At 42.6% G+C, this 26861-nt stretch overlaps 1 protein-coding gene across 4 annotated transcripts in view; it reads right to left on the bottom strand.

The window, feature by feature from the left end:
- The window catches only part of capn15 (calpain 15), a 39460-nt gene that overhangs the window by 11768 nt on the left and 831 nt on the right, over positions 1–26861 (bottom strand). For 2 of the 4 annotated variants that reach the window (XM_058061792.1, XM_058061793.1), the window contains exons 2-5: positions 7254–8847; positions 2235–2443; positions 801–984; positions 168–391 (exon numbers count right to left, since the gene is read on the bottom strand). In XM_058061792.1, the coding sequence (XP_057917775.1) occupies positions 168–391; positions 801–984; positions 2235–2443; positions 7254–8847 (2211 nt within the window). Of the gene's footprint in view, positions 1–167; positions 392–800; positions 985–2234; positions 2444–7253; positions 8848–24095; positions 26010–26075; positions 26182–26861 lie in introns of those variants that run through there. The other 2 variants (XM_058061794.1, XM_058061791.1) reach the window with 2 other exon arrangements.

The raw sequence follows: 26861 nt of genomic DNA, 5'->3' as shown, positions 1-26861 counted from the left end.
CTGCAGATGATGGAGCCATTTTGGGGCTCCGCTAGTTAGTCTGCTGCTTTGGAAGCACAAATATCAAAGTGAAGGTTACAGGACCTCTTTCATTACGAACATACTGTACTGTACGCAGATTGGAAAAAAAAAAAACACTCTTTGCCATTGGCTATAATTCGTCTTACCCGGCTTCCTTGGAGCTCAACATCTTGGCCCAGATCAGATCAGTGTCGATGGGTTCCTCCCGTGGGTTGGTGGAGCTGACCTGCAGCATCAGGGAGTCGCACGGAGCCCCCGTCAGTGTTGCCAAGCCCTCGATGGCACGCCCCGCTTGTAAGGCAAAGTAGGAGCCGTGGAGCTTTGCCAAGGCTTTCTCAATGAGTGCCACCCAAAGCTGCTTCCTCTGGGCCTGGAGTGACCACAACCAAGAGTCACATTTAGAGACCCTGACGACTATGGAACACTGAGGTTAGGCACTAAATAGCGCTGTTAATTGAAGCATTTATGATCGATACAAAAATAAGGACGCTGTGGCTTTTATGATGCACAGCATGCAATGAAAACCATCAACAAGATGAATGGCACATGGAGTGAAATGACACATTAACAGTCACATTCATGTTTGGCTGCCTTCAGGGGTCACAATCTGGTGCGTGCAGGACTATAAAAAGCCCGTCAGAAGGTGAACCCTCCACCTGTATCTTTCCATCTTCAATAACCTCTGTGGTTTAGAAAAGGACACAGCATAATATCCTCGCTCCCGTGCAATGTTTTGTGTTGCTTCATGTGTCATTTGTGCCTTGTGTGCGTTATAAAACCTGGGAGAATAGAAGGAAGCCGTAGTCATCGCAGGGCAGCATGTCATCCACCAGCACTGTCGTCCATGTTCCGTCTTTGCATAAGCGAACTTGGTAGGCTCCCTCAGTGCAGATGGTCCTGGTGATCATTACCCTTTCTACCAGCTCGGGACGCTCGGCTAGCACCGCCAGGGCACTGAGGAACCTGGAATTATTGACGGGGAAGATTAAATGTCAATGCAATGAATCATATCATAATAATGAGGTGTTGTTATGTAGTAGTTGCTATGGATATCACTGTATGGCAGCGGCCAGCAGAGGGCACATTAAATCCAGGCCCGACTTTACGTTTAAAAAATTAAAACGTTCATTCATTCATTTTCTGCCGCTTTTCCTCACGAGGGTCGCGGGGGTGCTGGAGCCTATCCCAGTTGTCTTCGGCTGAGAGGCGAGGTACACCCTGGTCTGGTCGCCAGCCAATCACAGGGCACATATAGACAAACAACCATTCACATTCACATTCATACCTATGGACAATTTGGAGTCGCCGATTAACCTAATAAATATATAAAATATAATATAAATAAATAATAATAAATAATAATATAATTAAAAATAAAATATCATAATAAATAGAAATAATATAAATATATATAAATAAATATAAATATAAAATGTGAAAATATTCAAAAAAAAAGGTCAAGTCTTCCACATGTCCATCCTATATTACTGCCGTTCTCATAACAAGAGTGACAGCCTCTGTTTTCTCTACTCTGCTGCCATTGGTTGGCTGCCGGCAGCTTGGTTGTTTGCCGGTTTATTAGGACAACTGTGTACGTGTGTGTGTCTGTGTGGAAGAATTTGGGTTACATCCTGTTGAGAGTGAGAGGATTTGGCTCGAGGGAGGGTTATTTTTGATAAGCTGTGTGCGCCGCTGATGAAACTTGTATTGGGACAACTTTGGGAGGGACTTTGTTGTGTGTGTGTGTGTGTGTCACCCAAAGGACACAGAACAAGGGCAGAGAGATAAAACATACTGAAGGTCCAGAGTCCAGATTTCTGTGAATTACCTTTCTGTCAGGTACATCTTTGCATAAAGCTTTAATTCTTTCATGTAATGTTTGTGTTGTTTTGCCCTTTTCTCGGAGCAACTTATCATTGTAGCACTTCCCTTGTCTTAGTCAGCTATAGCGCTTCTATCTTCAAGGCTGAAGTGCTTTTCAAAATGGCCGTCACAAAACAGTGATCACTATTTATTAGTATATAGCAATATTAAATATATTATTGTGGTAATCTTCATCAGTTTTGGCATTGAAAAACTGCACTGCACTATTTTTGTTTTATTTTTTTACACACTGAACAACCTGTAGCAGCAAAGATGGCCTCTCCATCCCGAGTGAAATGATACAGCCCGAGGAACATCCCGTTTCCATGTGATGTGTTCTGACAGCTCACCAGCAGTTTCCCAGCAACCCTTGGAGGATGTCAGAGGGCCGCGGTGTGCGGAAAACGGACCACTTGACGCCTCGGTCTTTGAAGTTGCTGCATTTGATCTCGTGAGGGCGGAGCCACTTCTTGATTCGCTGTTGGACGCTGTCTCCCTCAGGGAAGCCTACGGACCGAGGTCCTGGGGGGAAGCTGTCATCCACGAAGTTGACTTTGTTCTGATTGGGGGATGGACAGCAGAAAGTAAGGATGGGACAGAACACGATAAATATGAAATGTTATATTGGACTGGTTTTCAGGCTTTTAATGGAAAAAGAGGTTGGAGTGGCATCATTCAGCGACACAGCAGGAGACCAAAGTGGAACAATGTACCACCCGGGAGGTAGAACCATCACCATTACAAGCAAACTGCTTTAAAATAAGCAGCAGCATCTTTCCTGTCACAGACACCTAATGTGACACACTATCTGCTCATCTAAACCCTTTAGTACAGCAAGCGCTCCGGTTTCCTATTTGTGGTGTCAGAAGCGGGATTGGCCAGCATAGCGGATGTAATTCGGGCACCCCGCTGCTAGCCGTGAAGCAAATTGATTGCTCGCCAGCGCCCCTCCCCTCATAATTCAATTCCGCTGCCTTGATCTCTGTCATCCAAGGTTGTGATGCAGCTCACGGAAGTGCATAGTTCACCGTTTTATGCATGACCCTTTGAACTAGCTTTAAAATTTTATGGATGGAGGTGCCAATGTGGATTTACAGCGTCACATTCACGTTTGTACCTTTCAGCTTCTCGGCCTGTTTCAGCAGTGCATTTCTGAATTCCCTATTGGTGAACTTAACGATGACGGGTGTGGTGTTGTTTCTGCCACACAGTTCATCTGGTTCTCCTCTGTCATTTGACCTGGGTGGAATTTGGAGCCCCGTTAGGATCACATTGGTCATTGGTGCATTCTGATCCATCTCATCAGTTGTATTTTTCATTTTCATTTTTCTAATATTTTCCTTTGCTTCTTTCTCTTCCTCAAGAGTGGCATTTAAGGCAAGGTTATCACCTTGCACATATACATTTTTACATTCGAGCATGGAGGTTTCATACAATCAGCCTCCTTAAAGAGGACCTATTATGCTTTTTCCACTTTTCTGACTTATAAATATTGTTAGAATGTTGTATTATCGTGTTAAACTATGCCAAGGTTTTAGATAATGAGGTTTCCACATTTGGAAGTGAGCCCTGAAAAAAGTTTGGGATGGTTCTGAATGATCGGTTTCACTGTTTTTCCCTGTGATGTCACAGTGAGCCATACTTCCTTATATGGGCGTTCCCGAATACAAGCTGTAGACTTTCTCTCCCCTGTTCTGCTGCAATGTGAAGATTTCGCCGTGTTGGCAGGGCTAAGTGGAAAGCAAAGGACTAGGTGCGGACTCTGGAAGCTCTAGAAAGCTTTCTGTGCAGGTTATTGTATGAAGCAGCTCTATATATGTCCACAACTCAATACAAAAAGGCAGAAAAATGAAGGTAGAAGCACATCAAGGTTTAAAATCTGTAAAGAAAAACATGCAGAACTACAGCTTTTGGCTCAAGTCATTCAAATAAAATTGTGACCCTTGTTCTGCGTACAGTCCTCGATCTCAGAACGCTACTCCAAACTGAATTTCTACCTTGTGTTACTGGTATACAGGCTGCACACACTGCAGATATTTTCCAGTGATTCAGTGTCTGATCTGTTGCTGTCTACTAAGTGCGATTCCCTGCCTTCATAACAGTGGACACGTGCCAGCCTGCAAACCATAGACTGCAGCCTTCCTGACAGCTCCCAGAGTACGCAAACCTGGCAAGCATACAAGGACCCCTATTTAAATGGTGGAAAGCTTGTAGCCAAATATACGCGGTGCAGACAACCCCGCTCGTCTCCAGAAACGTGCCAAGGAAAATGCAAAGAAGCAGATTTCACAGTGTCACACTTGTTTAACGCACAACAAAAAGGACTTCTCAACACCTTAGTGAATTGCAAGAGATTCATAGGGGAAATGTATGCAACAATACACACAGTACAGTGCTTGGAAATAATCACTTTTGGCCAACCATTTCACTGGAGGACGTTCAAGACCAGGGGTCAGCAACCCACGGCTCCAGAGCCGCATGTGGCTCTTCAGCCTCTTTGTTGTGGGTGTTTAACACCCGGACTTGTTGGCACCAAAGTTAACATTTAAGTTACATTTAATTTACACATTTATTTATGTATATTTATCTTCAATATTAGCAAGATCCGATAATAGCAAGAGTTCTCTATCAACTCCGCTTTTCCTCCTCTGAACTACTTTGACACCCCAAAGTTCCCTCTAAATCTGGCAGTCAATCAAAATCATGGGAAACTCGCAATTTGCTCTGGATGTGAGCACGTCGCTGCTAGGGTGTAAGAAAATATTGTTTCGGCGACATATATCGCAATACTTGGTTCCACGATACTGTATCGATATTAAAAAGTATGATATGGATATTTTAGGCATTTATCATAGACTGGATATGGTATTTATTCAAGTGCAGACACGGCAAAGGTTCATTTCTGATTTGAATTTAAACCTCCGATCGTTAGGTGGCAGCACTTACTACGTAGTCAATTAGGCAAGGACGTTGAACGAGATTGACGAGTGAAACGTCCTCACACATAAACACAGTTCAACATGGCAGAATGCCAGCACATAACAGCGGCCCCTGTGGCGTACAAGGCTGACGTGTGGACACATTTTGGATTTCTACACAAAGTAGGGTGTGCAGAAATTGTAAAATGTGTCGTGCCCGAATAAAGTATTCGGGAAACACGACAAATCTGCAAGACACCATGAGGACCTGCCGCTAGCTAACAATGTGAAGGTCCTTTTGTATACGACAAAAGTAGTACTGTGATATTGCAGGGATTTTGTTTTTCAAATTGATATCACTATTTTGTTCAATAATGGTTATTTCAAGCATCCTAAAATGACTTTTTACTGATGTTAGTTACTTTGTTCCACAAAAATACAGTTCTGATGGTGGATAAGTCAGGGGCTGTATACTCTGCATTTTTTCACAGCTAATAGAATGTGAACATTTGAGCAGGATCTTGAGACATAATTTAATTTATTTGTTTTTTATGGTATTTTTTGTAAATTTAAAGCTGGATGTTAAAGCTTTATTTATCCAAATGCTACACTTTAAGTTTTTACAGAGTAAAGTTTGTGATACTGCATAACATACTGTTCTAATGGAATAAAAATTTGTTTAGTAAGTGCATATTGCTGGTGTAATCCAGTTTTTCCAGGAAATAATATTTAAGTACAAGAAAAACAAAAAAAATATTGTGTATGTTAACAGTATCATGATATATCGTATCATGAGCCTAGTGATACATATCGTATCGCCAGATTCTTGCCAATACACACCCCTAGTCGCTGCACATTTCTTCAGGCGTCAGGTAACCAAGATGATACTGTCATTGACGTCCATTACACACGCACACTGCACTTCTATTTGTTGTATTCTGCTGTTAAAAATGGTCAAATTAAGAAAGATTCAAACTTTCCAAAGTTTATAAGATATTGTTTTTTAATTACTGTATGTTTTGCGGCTCCTTGGGGTTAAATAGGCTCTTTTGATAGGAAAGGTTGCCGACCCCTGTTCTACACCAAGTGAGCTATAGAAGGGAAATAAATTCTTAAGTTGGTCAGTCACTATGCGAGAATTGTACCTTCATTATGAAAAAAGGCGAAGAAGAAATCCCAGTTGCATTTCAAGACTTTTGTGCACTTCTCGTACACATTTTATCGCAGAATAAAATGATTACAGCTTATGAAATTATGTTGGGGTTGCATACTTAAATTCATTTGCTTTGCTTCTTTGCCTTCAGACAAGTAGCTACTCACAGAGGAATGAGTAAATTACACTAAACCACTGTGGCAAAACCCCTCCGTTATAACATACTGAGTGAGATAGATGTCCATATCCGTTGAAGAGATTATTATTAACTATTATTATATATTATTTGTCTGTATTATCTGTTTACATGCTGGCTGACTGGGATGAACTACCCGCCTTCCCTAGCACAAAAATCTGAGCAGCTCCAGATAATACAGTTAGTGATCACCATAGGGAAGGGGATCATTTCTGCCCCGTTCTCAAGCTCCACGGCTAAAAATAGGGCATTCGCATGTTCACACACATGCAGTCAGGCATAAAACACTATGACATGGGGGGATTGACTGATTTTATATGGAGAGGGTGAAGAGTGCATATAGTTAATGTGAACAAGTGCAGGGAGGGGGCCGGTTGAGGATGAGGGTGGATGTGAAGGGTGTTGAGGGATCACTTTAACTCATTCGCTGCCAAAGACGTCTTTTCAAGAAGTAACGTTGACTGCCAAAGACATCTAAAGATGTCTTTTTTTTTTCCACGGGAGCCCTACATCAAAGTCTTAGGCATTTTGTGTGTGAATTTCAGACAAGTAAGTAATGTATTTCTGTCCCAGCAGGGGGCAACAGTTGATATTAAGGATCGACCGATACATCGGCCGGCTGATATATCGGGCCGATATTTGCGTTCTTTACTTGAATCGGTATCGGCCGATACGAGCGTGGGTTTGCCGATGTATTTTTCTGCCGCATGATTTACAGACAGGCATCCGCCGGGCAGCTTTATGTTGCCGGAGGACCCTGCCCGCGTCTCACTTCGGAGGAGCAGTCATCACATCGCACATTTTGCACATGGTTGAATATTTATTCATTTAAAGTTGATAATGCCGTTTAAATGTGTGCTTAAGAAAGCTGAATCCTACTGTGTTCAGTGTTTACATTTCAATAAATATTTCTTTAAACTTGAGACCTGTAATATTTGTTATCATTGTCATTTTTTCATGTAAATTGAGGGAGCAAAAGCAGTATCGGCCACAAATATCAGCCCAAGCAAAATCGGCCATCGGCTAAGGGTGATGGAAAAAAAAATGGTATCGGCCCGAAAAAACTCATATCAGTCGATCCCTAGTTGATATTTCCTCTTACCTCTCTGCAGAAGCTGACAATGTTCTCCCAAAGCTCCTTGGCTTCACCTTCATCATTTCGCCGACGAGCCTCGACGTGCATGCTTTCCCTCCTCTTCAGAGGCTTGACCACCTTGCGAAGGGTAAGGTACTGCTGGGGTGTGTGGCATGCCGCACAGTTCTTGGCCTTGACGTCATTGAGCAGCGTGCACGCTGGGCAACTCCACTGTCCTGCCCTCTCCAAGGAGGAAGTGGAAGAAGCCGAGGACGGGAAACCTCTGCCCTGTTTCCGTGTTTTATGACCCGATGAGGATGAAGAAGAGGTGGGATTACAGGAGCATGCTGTGCCAGACCCTGATGGGACCTGGCCACAGTGTGAGCAGCAACGTGGTAGGGGGGCCTGCTGCTCCTGGAAGCCATGCAGTTTGGAAGAACCACAGGCTGAGCACTTTGGAGCACCTGTGGGATTTCGCAGGGTGCACTTAGAGCAAGCCCAGGTGCTGAAGTCTGGGCTAGAGGGGCTTGCCGGGGTGAAGCGTACGGTCTCGCAACCCAAATCGATTAAGTCAGCACCAGCCCGTGATGATCGACAGGTGTCACACTTAGACAGGCCGCCTGGGTTAGCCAAAGAGCAGCCCGGGCACTTCCATGTGGGGACTGGATGATTTTCGGGGTCTTCTTCTAAAATACTGAGGCGCTTACTAGGGTATGAGGGCTCTTGTGGTTGGGCGTGTTTGGGTTTGGAAGGACGTTGTGGGCCAGGCTGTAGGGGGACACCCGTGCTTGAAGGTGAGGTGGGACTCGGCGTGTTGTTACCTGGGTTTGGTGGCCTCCCCGTAGGGGGCACTTCTCTACGACTTCGTGGCACGGGGTTATTCTGGAGGGAAGTAAAAGCACTAAACGCAGAAGAGAGGGGCTGTGAGGACACATGGGGAGGTTCTTGGGGGTCGCAGGGAGGAGCTGGAGGCGAATCATCTGTTAAGTCAATGACTAGTGGCGCTGTCCCTGCTGAGCCCACGGGGAACCCCAGTACGGGTGTGCGCACCTCAGGCACCACCAGAGCCTCAGGGGGGATTTTGGGTAGCGATAGTTTTCTGGGCCCACCGCAGGCTGAGCACGAGAGTGCAACAGGTGTGTTGAGAAGTGTGCAGCGAGGGCAAGCCCAACCCAGATGCTGCACATCTGACACGCCCACCTCTCCATTGCTCTCCGAACGTCTCAACATGTCGTCTTTCAACGAAACCTGTCCTTGGGGTTCTGAAAGCACCGTGGGCTTGACGTTCAGCGTTGGGGGTTCCGTAGGAGCAGGCGGGAGACCGTTTGACGTGGCAGCGACGGTTGTGATGGCAGGGGCCGGGGTGGTGGAGGACGGTCCGAACCCGCAGACGGAGCAGGCTTTCGATCCCTGAGGATTGTTGAGGGTACAGCGGGGGCAAGCCCAACGGTGCTCCTCGCTGCTGCTCAGGCGAAGGATCTGGTTGAGGTCAGGTTTTTGGCGAGGGGCCTCACAGATGGAACAGCGAGGTGCTCCGCCGACATTTAAGAAGGTGCAGCGTCCACATGACCATTCACTGCCTCGGACTGCAGCGGCCATGGAGCCAGGAGAGTGAGAGTGGCTGCAAAAGACCAAAAAAATAAGCAGTAAGAACTAATTCAAGAAATCTGGGCTCCCCCAACCATTATATTACAGGGGCACCAAACAGGAGTGACTGTCGACCAATCGGAAAAATACAGCATGCAGCTGGACATTGGTGTAAACAGGAAGTTCAACGTGAAATTGCAAGCGGCATGAGAGCGATGGATGAAAGCTGGTGAACACGCCGTGTGTAACCAGCGCCACCATATGTGAATGGATTGTTGATGTTTGGTATCTGCTTTAACTGATATCTGAGCTTTCATTCCTGAAAAGCCCTCTGACAACTCCGACAATGATAAGTGGGAACCCGACATGTTCGATGGTGAAATTGCCCTGCTGTTCAACCCCTCATGTGTTTCCGTGTACAGCGTGAGTTACTTCAGTTGTAGTTTAGTTTTAGCCTTGGTCCGCACTGCTATCTAGGAGTCCAATAATCGTCCTTTAGAGTAGATTGCTGCATTAGAGACATGAACTCCTTTTGTAACCCTTATTTCCGACATGGTGTCAAGCAATAGTGGAGAACGATTGCTGAAACAAGTACAAGGAATATACAATTGAGATGGCGGAGACAGGTGTGATTAAAATGAAGTACGGAGAGAAGAAACGCTTGCTTCTAGTGAGATAGCGGTGATTATCTGAAGGAAGAGTGGACAAAAGCCATCTGAGATTGCATGAAGAGGGAAGAGACAAAATGAGAAAAGAAAAATGGAGTGTGAAAGCAAAAGATTGCCCAGCTCAGAGGAGGTAACATTAAATCTCCTTGCAGAGGGCACCGAGGGCAGTAAATCCATATACAATCACTGTATGATTAGTGACAAAAAAAGGCAGCATGAAGAGCAGGGGACGGAAGATAGTCATGAACACACAACAAGGTATTGTGGGTAGTTCTTCACATTGACTCCTACCATCGAGATGATGTCTGCAATATGACTTCGGGATGTCATCACTAGGGACGACGTGTCGACGTCATCGATAACATAGACACAAAAAATATGTCGACACAAGAACTGCATGTCGATGCACCTTCACTCCGCTTCATTCAGTAAAAATAGCCGTTCATTTCGGTCAGTTGGTCGTTAGCCTGTGATCTCCCCCTGTGCATAGATCCGGGCAGTCGTGATCAGTCGTCAGTCCGTTCACTCATGTTCACGATCGTTCCGACTCAACAGCTCACCAACTAGTGCTGTGTCGGTCATGAACAAAACAGCCGGCGGACTGAACGGGTGTTATATGGGCGGTTCATTCATTCGCAAAAAAGAACTAGCTCTTTTGACCCGTTCGTTCACGAACGCCACACCATTACTCAGAATCAAAACATGGCGGCGGCCGCGTCAATAAGTTTCAGAGAGTCCGGCCAGAAGAAAAGATGGTAATGGTAATGGTTTTATTTCATTTGAACATGCATCAGATTACAATTGAGTGCATCCCATAATCAGTTCACAGTTCCACATGTCCAAAAGGAGTAGGGAGAAGCAAAGCTTATTAAATCCTACCCCTCCATCTGGTACTTTTACAATCAGTACATTACAAACTCTTACATTTGTTCACTTCCTACTTTCCTATAATTCCTACAATAATAATAATGATAATAATTAATTTGATTTGTATAGCACTTTTCAGAGTACTCAAAGACGCTTTACAGTAGAGAAAAAGAAATAAAATTATATAATAAAATATTTAAATTTTATATAAATATGTATACATTTGTTCACTTTCTGCTTTCCTAATATTGTTAAGTTATTTGATTAATTTTGTATTTATTTATTCATTTATTTATTTTTTTACTTTGTCACGTACCGAAGTATGAGGTGATATGCCATACAATGACTGATTCAAGATGGCGCAACATAGTATCCAAAGTATGGGAATACTTCACGCCAAAAGGTAATGATGTGGTGGTTTGTTACCTACGCAAAATTGAGATGGCACCAGCACCTATTGAGGAAGCACCCGGGAGCTGTTTATGAGGAGAAGACGCCGTAAGTTTTCAACTTTCTATATTTCCTTGTTTGCAATGATTAACCCCGTCATTCATCCAAACCGCCACGTAACTTGTGCTCCAGCTTTGCACACAGAGCATGTGCCCACACAAAAACACACTCCTCACACACTCATGTCTTGCTGACACTTTTTTAAAACTGACACAGACACACACTCCTCAAATACACGCTATAGTTAGTTTTATTTCTATTATTATTATTATTGTTATTAGTATTATTCATGTTATTATACTTTATTGATATGGGCAGATCATTTAGAAATATATATTTTTATCAACCTGTGCATGTGGTTGTGGATTATCTTTTCAGGGACTAATCAGGGACTTTCAGGGATTAATCAATGCTTCGAAAAACTATTTTCTAGATTAATCGATTACAGAAATAATCGTTTAACCCAGCCCTATTACAAATATATATTTTTATTAACCTGTGCATGTGGTTGTGCTTTACGTTTTCAGGGACTAATCGTGGACTTTCAGGGATTAATCGATGCATCGAAAAACTATTTTCTAGATTAATCGATTACAGAAATAATCGTTTAACCCAGCCCTATTACAAATATATATTTTTATTAACCTGTGCATGTGGTTGTGCTTTACGTTTATAGGGACTAATCATGGACTTTCAGGGATTAATCGATGCATCGAAAAACTATTTTCTAGATTAATCGATTACAGAAATAATCGTTTAACCCAGCCCTATTACAAATATATATTTTTATTAACCTGTGCATGTGGTTGTGCTTTACGTTTTCAGGGACTAATCGTGGACTTTCAGGGATTAATCGATGCATCGAAAAACTATTTTCTAGATTAATCGATTACAGAAATAATCGTTTAACCCAGCCCTAGTCATCACATATAATAAAAGGCAGAGGTGAATAAAGCCATTGGATACTGACCCTCTTCAAATGGGTTGCCTACAGCCACAACTGTTACTTAGTGCTGATTAGAGATGCTAGCGGGTATTTCTGCATAGCATGGAGGGGAAAAAATTATGGTAGTACACTTGTATCTATTTGTAGATACAGAATAGCCATACACTTTACTTTTGTGCTGAGGTTGGTCTGTACCCTCATCCTTTAGCCCGAGGACAATAAAAGCACAAGGTAGAGGTTTCAGTGCTTTATGTCAGTAGCCATTAGCAGAGCATTTATTCTCAGGGGCTGAAGTCAGCACTCCAACCTAAGGGCGGCTCCCAAGAGAGAGGGAGAAGGCTACCAATGACTACAATCTACAAGCTGTAAACAATGTGGGGAATAAGGCGCAATTTGTGGTTAATAATTCGATTACAAGGGACGTCAATCAGTCTTGGGTAATAAGGAAATACTGCGATGCCAAAGTTTGTCTGACATTAGCATCGGTGACACATGCTTGCCAAGTTCTCCAAAGAAAATGTCCCTCCGGTCTGTCTGTCAGGACCTGCAACAGCCATCACAACAACCGGCGTCAGCATCTCATTTTTGATGACAGCTCCTTCCCTTTGGCCATTTCCATAACCGTCAGGCTGTTTCATCTACAGTAAAACGGCAAAGTCGTGGTGTCAGCCGCATGGAGAGCTTGTCAAATCAATTGATTTGGTTGGCACCGGAGCGAAGGGGATGGCAAATTTATCATTTGTCTGCAGCACACGTCAAAGGGCTTTCACAATGAATTGATCATCCTCTGGAGGATATTTCAAATAACCCACTTGATTATCTCATTATAAGGGTACACCGATAGGGGACGCGAAGGAAGTCTGGCCTGTGATCCCAGGATGCTACTTAAAAAAATATTCTGTCTGTGTGTCGCCACTCACTCAGAGACCCGTGCTCGCTTGCGCCTTTTGTCCTTGGCCCTGTGTTCAATCAAACTGCTCTAAAAGTGCCCACTTCAGCTCCTCGGTTCCTCGGTGTCGCACACCGGGGCAAACGGCCAACAGCTTACAGTAGAGAGACAGCGTAGAGAGCGAGAGAGAGAGAGAGAGAGAGAGAGAGAGAGAGAGAGAGAGAGAGAGAGAGAGAGAGAGAGAGAGAGAGAGAGAGAAAGAGAGCAGCTCCACGTTTAGGATAATGATCTTTTTGCAATGAGGGTTTCAATGCAAAGTGCATAGTCTGAATAAGTAATCAGTGCATCCATGGCTCAGAAAAAAATAAGTTTGAAGCAAATTAAATCGACAACTCCATCCAGACTACAAAGAGAAGACGGCAGCGGGTGCACGATGCTTAAGTGAGGTCGTGGGGGCTGCTGATTGCTCGGATTCGCTCTGCATACTGAACTCTGCTGCGAGATCAAGCGAGCCGAGTCTCGCCAGCTTCTCCCCACCTCACTGTGAGACATTTGGCCTTTGTGCGACAGTCATTAGCACTGCCTTTCCAAGCTTGGCCCAGGGCCCGGGGGCCCTGGGGGGGTGGGGGAGCATGGCCAGCTACTTGAGGAACCTTTTTACTTTATTAATCTAACACAAAAACGAGTGCTATCCTGAAAATTGATGGCTCTGTGTCACAACATATTAACACCACCACAACTACTTTGGGCTAAACTCAAGAGCAAAGTACAAGGACTGTAGATTTACTATCCTCCCCAAATGACTCAACACACAGCCGTTAGTGTCTTAATAGCTGGCAATGTAAAGTCATAAGATAACCGTGTCTTTCCTACAGTCAAGCATGGTGGTGGCGTCATGGTCTGGGGCTGCATGAGTGCTACCAGCAGTGGAGAGTTGCGGTTCATTAATGGAAAACATTAATTCCAACATGTACTCCCACATTTAGCACCGTCTTTGGGAAACTGGCACTGTCACCCGGCAGTTTGTGGTTGCACAATTCATTGATTGTACTCACACTAAAGCTACACACAGACTACTCTAATTTACAGTCCAGTTTCAGTTCTACTCGATAGTATAGTCCCTGATACCTGAAATGTGTATTGTGTACTCCATTTTGTGACTTTCTTTGACACTTTATCGTCTTCAGTTTGAACCAAGCCGTACAATAAACATGACTCAGCAGTGTAGCGACATTACACAACCTGACAGGCTGTCAGTAAGTGTCTCACTATGACTGTCCATCTTGTGACCAGTTTTTTGGGTTCCAAAACAACACATTTCCACAACAATTTATGAATCCCATGTTTAACAAGTTTTCTATTTTGTTTTTTGTTTGTTTGTTTGTAATTTATTTCAAGAAAAACAATGCCATGTTGCAAAACATACAACAGAATGTATACAAAAATAGCACAATCAAGTCCACAATAGTCTGTGAGCAAGAAGAAATAATATAAAACACATTGAAAGCTCGAAATGGAGTGGGAAGAAGTAAAACTTATTAAATACCACCCCAATATCTCTTGGATTCATTTTCTACCGCTTATCCTAACAAAGGTCGCGGGGGATGCTGGAGCCTATCCCAGCTGTCTTCGGGCGAGAGGCGAGGTACACCCTGGACTGGTGGCCAGCCAATCACAGGGTACATATAGACAAACAACCATTCACACTCACATTCATACCTATGGACAATTTGGAGTCACCAATTAACCTAGCATGTTTTTGGAATGTGGGAGGAAACCGGAGTACCCGGAGAAAACCCACGCATGCACGGGGAGAACATGCAAACTCCAGAGATGGCCGAGGGTGGAATTGAACTCGGGTCTCCTAGCTGTGAGGTCTGCGCGCAGCCCCTGGGGTACTTCAATGAAAACCAAAAGTTGCTTCTTTTCTTTTTCTTTCCTAATAATACATCAGCATTTACTAATATTTACACATGTGAAGGGATTTCCAATACCAACTTTAGTAATACAAGTACTACAATGGTAGGCAACATCGGACATACAGTGAATACCAGCAATGGTAAAATGAAAACCACAAGGTGACAGTTAATCATCCACACAACATGAACACAGTGAGACATGAATGTCTCTGTATTGTAACATACATTCTGTTTGTATAGACACTGGAAACAGCCAATGTCTTGACATTGCTTCTGTTCAAGTCCCAGACTATTCCATAGCTTAACCCCACAAAAACAAAAATTTGCCAAAACCCTCGCAAATCATACGGCGTATCTCTGTGAGAAAATGTGTGTTGAATATTAACTATGAATATTATGTATTGTGAAATACTTTAAACATCAACTTTTACTGTATGCTATTCAGTGCAGCTCCACTTCTATTCCATATCTATATAATATTTTTATTATATAAATATATATAAATATTTGTATTATATAATATTTGTATTTCTTTTTATCTATTGTAAAGCGTCTTTGAGTACTCAGAAAAGCGCTATACAAATAAAATGTATAATTATGATTATTATTATGATCATCCCACAATATTCTGGGCTAGATGTGCTATATATATATCACTATATTGACAGTTACTATGGTACCCATTATGTCATTGGATGGTCATATCACCTCGTACTTTGGTACGTGACAAAAAAATAAATAAATACATTTTAAAAAATTACAAAAAAATAAACAAACAAACAAAGAAACTTAAACTATGTTAGGAAAACAGGAAGTGAACAAATGTAACAGTTACTGATTGTAAAAGTACCAGATGGAGGGGTAGGATTTAATAAGCTTTGCTTCTTACTACTCCTTTTGGACATGTGGAACTGTGAACTGATTATGGGATGCACTCAATTGTAATCTGATGCATGTTCAAATGAAATAAAACCATTACCATTTTCTGGGCTAGATGTGTCACTAATGCATTACACTCTGCCTCATTTGAACTAAATGCTCCCCAAAGTTAAACTACTCGAGGGGCAGGTGTACAATAGCAGCCGGGGATTAGCATCAGTCTGTGTGAGGCATCAACTTATGCCGCTCTGACATTATTGCAGATTATTTCCAGATACGACACATTTCAATATAGTGAGGTACTCCTGAGATAAACTGGAACTGCCACGGTTGTGTTTGAATGCCAGCACAGGGCTGCTGATGTAGATATTACTAAAAAGATAAGTGACATCAATGTAGGTGGTGATTATCAGACCTCCTGGCTGGAAGTGTGTTCAGATTCACGTTGAGAGCGACTGTCTGTCTCTACGTTGCAGTGCACGCTGTTCCTGCAGAGGTGGAGCTGGGAGCTACTTTGCTTTTTCCTGTAAATGACCTGTAAATGTTGTATTATTGTGTTAAATAATAACAATAATGCCTCAATAATGAGTTTGCCGCATTTGGAAGTGAACTCTGGAAGACGTTTTGGATGGCTCTGAACGCTCGGTTTCAGAGAATTTTTCTAACACCTGCTCCCCGTGACATCACAGCGAGCCGGACTTCCTTATATGGGCATGCCCGGGTACAAGCTGCAAGGTGGGCCGTGGGTGGAATAAATTAAAAACAGACCATTTTGGAAATCCAAGGAAATACATCTGAAAAAAGGTGCAGATTCTGGAAGATCTAGAAAGCTTTCTGTGCGGGTTATCATGAGTGTAGCTGCTCCACAACTCAACACAAAGGACTGAAAATGAGGAAAATAATCCCTTTAAGCGCATGGATAGCAGCAAGTCAGTGCCAGATTGTCCTCGTACTCACTGCTCCTTGCTCTCGCTATTATTACTCTATGGTCATTTTTGTTTTCATTTTTTGTTCTTCTTCCTTTTGGCTCTCACCCTGAATATTTTTGTTGTGTTTGTGGACTCTCTACTTTTTTGTTCTTAAGTGGTGACTCTCTGCATCTTGGGATCCAAACCTGGCCTTAGCCGTAGCGTGACACACCTTCAAAACACAATCATCATTCATATGATTTGAACAACTAGCACTAACTGACGAGGACAACGCTAGAATCTAAATACTATTCCGAAAAGGGCAAAGGAAGAAGATAGATGAACAGAAGCACCTGACCTCCTGAGATGCCCTCAGTGAATATTTCATGACCGGTGCTCATTTTTGCAGAGAGAATATGCCAGCAGTGGAGACAGCTTGGGATATTTGAATATATACACGGAGGAAACTGTCTGGGTTTTACAGCACGATGGCAGAAAGCTGACAGGAAGCTCCAGCGTCAGGGAGAAAGACGACGCAGCCATCACTTTCTGATGTCTTTAGTGACCGACTCAAGCGCCTCCTCAGCAGGAGCCATGCTAACACAGCAAAGCCTTTAGCAAGATGGGAACTAAGTTACAGCAAGTGTTTTAACACAATTCAGACCGTTACAATCACTGACTAAATACTGTATTTTCCGGACTATAAGTCGCACTTTTTTTCATAGGTTGGCTGTTCCTGAGACTTATACTCCAGAGTGACTTATAAACAAAAAAACTGTTTGTTGTATAAAAACTGGACACCTTTTCTGTTCATGTTTATTTTTAGTGTAGCTGAATAACCATTGTGTTAGCATATCTTACACCTATTCAGCCTGTTCTCTTTTCTTTTATTGTTATTATTATTCCATTATTATTCCATTATTACATATACACACATATATATATACACACACACACACATATATTACATTATTACACACACACACATATATAATGTAATATATATGTAATAATATATATGTAATAATGTAATAATATATAGAAACAGAAATATATAAGATATAATATATATAACAGAAAAGGTGCCCAGTCTTAATGGAACATAAACAGTTTTAGTATAATATATATAAATATATATATATATATATATATATATATATATATATATATATATATATATATATATATATATATATTTATATTTAAGTATAATATAAAATTTATATATAATATATAATTATAATTATAAGATTGTTATTACTCATTATTGTTATTGCTTGCCTTCCAAGAGGACGTAATGTCTGTTTTGGTCAAGTAGTTTATAAAATAAATTACCCGCAAAAAATGCGACTTATACTCCAGTGCGACTTATGTATGTTTTTTCTACCTAATAATGCATTTTTGGCCTTGTGACTTATACTCCAGAAAATATGGTAATCACCAAACGCAACAAATTTCCACAACAACCTAATCTTGTCTTGCAAACACCGCTGCATAGGCTGCATGCCAACTATGTTCTCTGACCCCATCTTTAGAAGACAGCTTCCAACAAGGGGAGGACACACTGAAATAACTCAGACATAAGCACGGCTAGGAGCCATGCAGCTCCAGTCCAGTGTTGGACAGTTTTAATCCAATTAAAAGGGAGAGGAAAGCCTATGGAGTAGAGGGGCGATAAATGCAATCATCCATCATGTTGAGGAAGAAGCGACACAGGGATCGACTATGGGAAGAGAACAGAGGGACTTTTGGGGCTCGGTTCTCCCAAGGCCATTAGCAACACCGTGCATTAAATCATGCTGCTCCTACATATGTGTAGATTCTTCCTACTCCTTTTCATACAGGTTGAACTGTGTCAATGTGTATCTAAACCATACACTAAACGACTAAAGAGAAGGGTGTTGTGGGTAAGAGGAGTCATAAAACATCAGTAAACAGTCTCGGCTGGAAATGAAATCCTGCAAATAGATGATTGTATTTATTAAAACGCAGACATGCATGAGAAAAAATGGTTTATGTACTTGCCTGTGACGGCTTTCCTGAGTGAACTTAACCAGCGGCACACCTTGCATTCCACACTAACACTTCAATAAGTCAATGGACCGCAGATGTAGGAAAACACAAACTGAAACTCATTCATTCATTCCGTTTCTGTGATGCTTAATCCGACAAAGTGAAACCATCGAAGAAAAATAAGGCGAATAACATCGTAGTGAAGGAAATAGGATTTAGAATAGAAATGTACATGAATGTCTTATGCAAAGCCGAGCGTGTTGTTTCTATATTTTATGCTCTGTCACAGCTCAGCAAAGCTTGCCTAACGTTGTTGGACACACTCACACACACACACACACACACACACACACACACACCAACAGCAGAGTGTGTGTGTGTGTGTGTGTGTGACAGAGAGGGTGTAGCAACAAAGTAAAATTGCACAATCTTCATTGCCAGAACATGTGTTCCATCTGTTATGTCCAATAAAAGTGATGACGGGATCGGGAATGTTGATAATCATACACAGTAATCCCTCATTTATCACTGTTAACTACTTGCAGACCCGACCGTGATAAGTGAATTTCCGTAGTAAGTAGGAAGTATGAATCCTTCTGTATACATACATTCATTCATTCATTCATTTTCTACTGCTTATCCTCACGAGGGTCGCGGGGGGTAGTGGAGCCTCTTTCAGGCGTCTTAGAGAGGCGAGAGGCGGGGTACACCCTGGACTGGTCGCCAGCCAGCCAATCACAGGGCACATATAGACAAACAACCATTCACACTCACATTCATACCTATGGACAATTTGGAGTCGCCAATTAACCTAGCATGTTTTTGGAATGTGGGAGGAAACCGGAGTACCCGGAGAAAACCCACGCATGCACAGGGAGAAAATGCAAACTCCACACAGAGATGGCCGAGGGTGGGATTGACCTCAGGTCTCCTAGCTGTGAGGCCTACGTGCTAACCACTCGTCCGCCGTGCAGCCCTTCTGTATACAGGGTCAGGCAAAATGATCTGACACATTTGTAGGTTAAATAAAAGGCAAATAAAATAAAGAAACAAAAAAGTGTTTTTTATTTTCGAAAAGTACATATAATGCCATTTTGCTTTGTTTCTTTATGATGCCATTGTTTTTGTTTTCTTTTTCAGTTGATGCCATGAATTGGACTGGTGAGCATGGCACTTTCAAAGTGGAAATGTTTATCAAAACAAAGGAATCTGTAACTGCAACACAATGAGCGTTCCGTTTGCACTTCAATCATGGTAGACATGATCCCGTACCAGCTGGAAACACCATCTTGTTATGGGTTACCAACTTCAGAGCTACTGGATCTGCATTAAACAAAAATCAAGCGGCTGACCTTGGACCGCCAGAACTGATTTCATTTTTAAAACATAATGAAACAGAATGGCATTATATATACTTTTCGAAAATAAAAACACTTTTTGTTTCTTTACTTTATTTGCCTTTTATTTAACCTACAAATGTATCAGATCATTTTGCCTGACCCTGTACATGTGTAATGCAAAAGTGATCTTTAATGTATCTTTGTTCAGCATGCTCAAACTAAACCAAAAATGTACCAAAGTATGACAACATGACGGTTATAAGCAAAGTAAACAACAGAAGTACAGCAGCTTACCAGTGAGGAGCAGGTACTGTGAATGATAAAACCCCCAACTAGGCGACTGATGTTGAATAAATAATGGAATCCATTGTAGGGAAATGTGATCGGTTTCTCTGAATATCAATAACTAACAAAAAGGGCCTGCAATGCTTTGGCAACGACTTCCAATATGCTTCAGGCGGGTCAATGACTACGTGTGTTCTCGTTCGATTTGACGCCACACAGAAAGCTAAAGGCTAAAGAAAAAATACCACATTTTGAGATGATCATCTGCGGGATAAGAGCCTGTAAAAAGTGCTTGATTATGGCTCATACATCCAAAATCATCCACGCTACTGATAGGCCATTTCACTGATTATTTTTACAGCAGTATACAGTCCATTCAACACTTGCTGTTTACAGTAGATAAGAACCTCCGGGGGACATAAAAAAGTGTTACACGGCTCTTTAAGAATGCTTATGCTCCATGGAATCTCCATGGAATTTTTCATTAACTCCCCAAAATGGTATCCAGGAGCTTAATAAAGAGCTCACGTTCAAAATCGGCCACCCTTGGGCTTGTTTTCACTCATGGGTTCAAAACAGTCAGATCAATCATCTCTCAGGGCCAAGACCATCAGCACCATTGCCAAAACAGTCCATAATATGCAGCTGTGGGATAGCACAGGCCAAGGGAAGTCCAAGCGAAATGGGACTTTGGTTTACAAATCCAGCTCAGCCAGATTTGAAATCTATTATAGGGGGAAAAAAAGCATGAAAACATCGGCTTTGATTTGATTTGATAAGGGTTTATGAAACAGCATAGCTTTGAGGTCACTAAACTCTCGTTGAGATGTTCAAGTATGGGGTAAATTATAATATATGGTATTTCACCTCACAAATGTTCTTTGGAATAAGTAAAACTAAAAGTCTAACCCAAACACTCAAAATCGTGTAGAAAGTCTGTGGTTACGGCTTCGAACTCCACATTTTCTTCCATTATCACATCCACTCTCTGTAATGACCAGGTGAATCAATACTGGTGTCGATGTAATGACGCCTAACAGTGATGGGAATTGTCATTTTGCTGTATAAACTGCAACAGAGATAAGTCAATATGAGGTTTCCTTCAAATTGTCACAGATCTACAGTCGCTCACAAAAATATACTTTTTTTTCCAATAGGAGTACATCTCACATTTCAGCATGCATTTTTATTACGGTACATCTTCTGAAGGAACATCCATCCATTTTCTGTACTGGTTAATAGGCTAAAATGCTTATAGTCATCTTTACCCAATATAGAAGATATAATAATCGAAAATAAGCCATTAAAGACATAAAAAAGGAGGGGCTTGTGTGTGTTTCAACAAATATTTTCCAGAAGTAGAAACAGGAAGTGATGTTAGGGATTCAGAGTGGAGTTTTAGCTGGAGCACATTATTATTATTATCAGTAGGCCGTGTAATTGTGTTAATGATGATGACTATTTTTATTATTATTGTCCATGTTCTTGTCAGGGTCGAGTGGTTAGCGCGCAGGCCTCACAGCTAAGAGACCCGAGTTCAATCCCACCCTCGCCATCTCTGTGTGGAGTTTGCGTGAGTTTTCTCCGGGTACTCCGGTTTCCTCCCACATTCCAAAAACATGCTAAGTTAATTGGCGACTCCAAATTGTCCATAGGTATGAATGTGAGTGTGAATGGTTGTTTGTCTATACAGTGAAGAAAATAAGTATTTGAACACCCTGCTATTTTGCTATTTCTCCCACTTAGAAATCATGGAGGGGTCTGAAATTTTCATCGTAGGTGCATGTCCACTGTGAGAGAGATAAACTAAAAAGAAAAATCCAGAAATCACAATGCATGATTTTTTAACAATTTATTTGTGTGATACAGCTGCAAATAAGTATTTGAACACCTGTGTATCATCTAGAATTCTGACCCTGAAAGACCTGTTAGTCTGCCCATTAGAAGTCCACCTGCACTCCATGTATCATCCTGAATCAGATGCACCTGTTTGAGGTCGTTAGCTGCATAAAGACACCTGTCCACCCCATACAATCAGTAAGACTTTAACTTGTAACATGGCGAAGACCAAAGAGCTGTCCAAAGACACCAGAGACAAAATTGTACACCTCCACAAGGCTGGAAAGGGCTACGGAGCAATTACCAAGCAGCTTGGTGAAAAAAGGTCCACTGTTGGAGCTATCATTAGAAAATGGAAGAAGCTAAACATGACGGTCAATCTCAATCGGAGTGGAGCCCCATGCAAGATATCACCTCGTGGGGTCTCAATGATTCTAAGAAAGGTGAGGAATCAGCCCAGAACTACACGACAGGACTTGGTCAATGACCTGAAAAGAGCTGGGACCACCGTTTCCAAGGTTACTGTAGGTAATACACTAAGACGTCATGATGTGAAATCATGCATGGCACGAAAGGTTCCCCTGCTTAAACCAGCACATGTCAAGGCCCGTCTTAAGTTTGCATATGACCATTTGGATGATACAGAGGAGTCATGGGAGAAAGTTTTATGGTCAGATGAGACCAAAATAGAACTTTTTGGTCATAATTCCAATAAGCGTGTTTGGAGGAAGAAGAATGAAGAGTACAATCCGAAGAACACCATCCCTACTGTGAAGCATGGGGGTGGTAGCATCATGCTTTGGGGGTGTTTTTCTGCACATGGGACAGGACGAGTGCACTGCATTAAAGAGAGGATGACTGGGGCCGTGTATTGTGAGATTTTGGGGAACAACCTCCTTCCCTCTGTCAGAGCATTGAAGATGGGTCGTGGCTGGGTCTTCCAACACGACAACGACCCGAAGCACACAGCCAGGAAAACCAAGGAGTGGCTCCGTAAGAAGCATATCAAGGTTCTAGCATGGCCCAGCCAGTCTCCAGACCTGAACCCAATCGAAAATCTTTGGAGGGAGCTCAAACTCCGTGTTTCTCAGCGACAGCCCAGAAACCTGACTGATCTAGAGAAGATCTGTGTGGAGGAGTGGGCCAAGATCCCTCCTGCAGTGTGTGCAAACCTGGTGAAAAACTACAGGAAACGTTTGACCTCTGTAATAGCAAACAAAGGCTACTGTACCAAATATTAACATTCATTTTCTCAGGTGTTCAAATACTTATTAGCAGCTGTATCACACAAATAAATTGTTAAAAAAATCATGCATTGTGATTTCTGGATTTTTCTTTTTAGTTTATCTCTCTCACAGTGGACATGCACCTACGATGAAAATTTCAGACCCCTCCATGATTTCTAAGTGGGAGAAATAGCAAAATAGCAGGGTGTTCAAATACTTATTTTCTTCACTGTATGTGCCCTGTGATTGGCTGGCCACCAGTCCAGGGTGTACCCCGCCTCTTGCCCGAAGACAGCTGGGATAGGCTTCAGCACCCCCGCGGCCCTCGTGAGGATAAGCGGTAGAAAATGAATGAATGAACCAACACTGCAGAAAATAATCAAAGGTAAAATTTTGCTGCATGCTTTGCTGGGAAAAAGCAGTGCCATCTAGTCGTCAATAAAAAATAATAGTTGAAGGTTCAAATCTGATAACATTTCATTCATTTATGTGAAGAGGGACATTTTCATTGCAGACTACTGCTCATTAACATCAGCAGTATCTGTAGTGTACTCTATCGAGAACATTTCAATGCTTGTCTACAGTTACGCGTCATGGGGCTTGCGCCATGGTTTGGGGCTGCATGACTGCTGCGTGTGACTGAATTCCAACTTACACAGTGAAGCATTGGGAAACTGGGCCATATGGCAGTTTTCCAACCAGATAATGTAGTGTCAACATGTGATGTGAGCATGTGAGTGCGGTGGGGGTCATGCTCTGCTATACAAAGTCACAGTGTTTCCATCAATGAAATGGCTGACTTAAATCTACACTGCTATACAAGCTGTACACTGACTACTCTAATGGCTGAATGCAAAAAATGGCTGCTGGGACACAAGGGATGTAATTACCATTGTGAGTTACAGTGCTGTAAGTGACAGCTCCAGTGTAACACAACCCGTCATCATTTCTCCAGTGACCTCCATGTGTCATTTACTGCCTGGCGTGCCCTGCTGAGTGCATCCAACGGACTCATACGCCCGGTTGCTTCTTCCCAACCTTGCTGTTTCTTACCTGCGCTCCCGGTGAGGCAGCGGAGGTTGCTGCTGCTGCTGCTGCCGTGTGATAAAGCTGGTGCCCCACACCGGGCTGCTGTGACTGGTCCTGAGCCAGCCCACCGGGGGCGATGATGGGTAGGGGTTGCTGCGGAAACCATGGTCTGACTCAGTCTCTGCGGTGAGGGATGAGGCTGAGCTCCCCATCACCGCCAGTGATAGGAGGAGGAGGATGGCACTGGTGGAACCAACTTAAATTAATTGTGGATTTAACTTCCTGTTCGGCTTGCCACAGTTCCTTTCAAGAAGTTAAATGCGATACATGTGTGTCCGTCTTGTTGACTTTAGGCTTTCCACAACAGGGCTGCTATTAATTCCTCTTGCATGCCTTGGGACGCGTCTCTCCAGTTTGTGCAGGCTCATGCTTTCCTTTCCGAGAACTATGCCCAACTATGCTGGGTTCACAGAGGCCATCAACAATAGCCTCATAGTCCACCAAGACAGTTGCAAACAATCAATAAACAGCATGGAGCTCGACTTAGGTCCAGTAAGAGAAAATCAATGTGCTGCATTTCCTGGGGAGGGCAAAACTACAAGCATGACGCTAATTCCCCCAAATCTCATCTTTCAGACATGTGGTCTGGCTAACAGCTGGACTGAAGCAGAGGCACTCAAACGCCACAGCTGCATAGCATCCATCAGCTAATGGGAATGAGGTTTTCCCACGCGGAGGGTTTTAAGTTGGACCTCTGAGACATGGGAACATAAAGAGGAAATGGGATGCTTGTAAAAAGATAACAGGATTGCCATGTTTACAACTGCAAAAACACAAAAAATTATATTTTACTATTGAGGTTCTTCCAAACAGGTCGGTCCAGTTGGTCAACTTGTCACAGGATGTGCCTCCTTGTTATTCAGTTGCGTTATAAAAAATCCATAGGGAGTTTTAAGGGCAGTGAAAGCAACTCGCCCAACTTAAAAAAAATGATGGCAGGTAGCTAATTTATCCTTAGATCTGACATTGTAAGCGCATCGTGCTGCTTGGCTGTTCCATGCCTCCTAATTAGCCTATTCGTTTAAAAAAAAATAATAGTCTTGGTGGTACAGTATGCAGTGGCCACGGAGCGTGTCGTACGTGAACGCAACACGCAGCCTGAGAAAGCGTGACACACACAGCACACAAAACAATATCCAGAAAGTCAAATCTTACAAAATCTGAACCCGAATCTCCTCCAGTATGTAATCATTTCTTAATTCAAGTCTTTCATGGGTTGTAGACGGCTATGTATTTTATAGAAGACATGCATCGCTCCGGTCTCTCCTTGAATGCCGCTTCTTCGAGGTGCTCCATCCCACGCCGGCTCTATTAAACGGCTCCACGCGGGTCGTCCCCGTTGAATAGACGTGTTGTCTCCTTATATTTATCATGCAACATGATTTAAATCCACCCAAGGGAAGAGCAAGTGAACGCGGATGCAATCTCGCTCCAAAACAGCGGATTACTGGAGAGTCAGCAACGCGCATGCGCACTGGCACCACAGGCGGCGGCGGCAGCAGCAGCAGCAGCAGAAGCTGGAAGGTTGCGTTTAGGAGCTTTAAAAATACCTGTCAATACAAGTCGGAGCTGTGATGTTTCACTCGTTCATGTGAATGTGAGCACATCAGCAGGTTATGGGGCAACGTCAGAAGCAAATATTTGCCATAAAGTCCGGATATTACACACACAAACACACCTTAAAGTCAACTGTCCTGAATATATGACAAATAATTCTTGTGGGAACGTCTAGAAAGGGTTAACTAGAAGACCGTGGTGACTGCACTGCTCATCACCTCTCAGCTGTCCCTTCACATTACTGAGATAAGCCTTCAAACTTTCCCTTTGCCTCACTCCTCTCTTTCCACTTCGGATCACTTTGTTGACCTCATTCTTATCTCCCATTACTTCTCCAAAATCATTATTCACCCCCAGGAAACCAGAAAATAAATTAACGTGACTCACATATTTGTCCAATCATCCTCAATGCGCAGAAAGCAGGTTAAACATTAGGTCGCCAGCACTCATTTGACTGGAACTGAGCTCAGCTTGTGTTAAAAAGGGTGTGTTTGTCAGCTGAGTATGACTCCAACTTCCTTTGTTAAATGTGTTGTTCACACACAAACTGGTTTAGCTGGTAAACCTGCTTCTACGACTATGACGTGTAGAAAAATGTAGAATAATTTTACAAGAAAATGCATTTTCAAGAAAATAATTTTTACATTTACTTGTACAGTTGCAATTGTTTTCTTGTAATAATGCAAGTATTTATTATATTTCCTTGCTTAGCACTGTGGTCATGTGACTTATCCTGCATTCACTAATCATTGCATTACACGGTGTTAACGTAGAAGTGAGTGAAAGACATTGACAGCTCTTCACTGTAGCTCTTTTGTTCATGGTGCACCTGTCCAAGAGACACCTGTCTCCCTGGATAGAGCAGCTGGGCAACGCTCACAGTAGGAGAAAGATTGGATTTCTCAAGGGATAGTTCTCCCTGTGCTTTTGTGCTTTTTTTTGTGTGGGTACTCAGGCGTCCTCACATCCCAAATACAAAAATGTTAGGCCACTTTCACTTCCCCATACGTGTGATAGTTCTCTGTGGCAGGGCTAAATCCTCAAAACACAGAAAAAAACAAAGACACACAAACACCACAAAACAAATGCACCGGTACCATGCTACAGTCACAAGCTTAAAAACGCTTTCCTTTTTAAGTCAGCTGGGATAGGCTCCAGCTCACCGCTGACGCT

This window comes from Doryrhamphus excisus, chromosome 22, assembly GCF_030265055.1.
Source record: "Doryrhamphus excisus isolate RoL2022-K1 chromosome 22, RoL_Dexc_1.0, whole genome shotgun sequence".
NCBI lineage: Eukaryota > Metazoa > Chordata > Actinopteri > Syngnathiformes > Syngnathidae > Doryrhamphus > Doryrhamphus excisus.
This window is presented reverse-complemented; position numbering and strand designations above follow the sequence as displayed.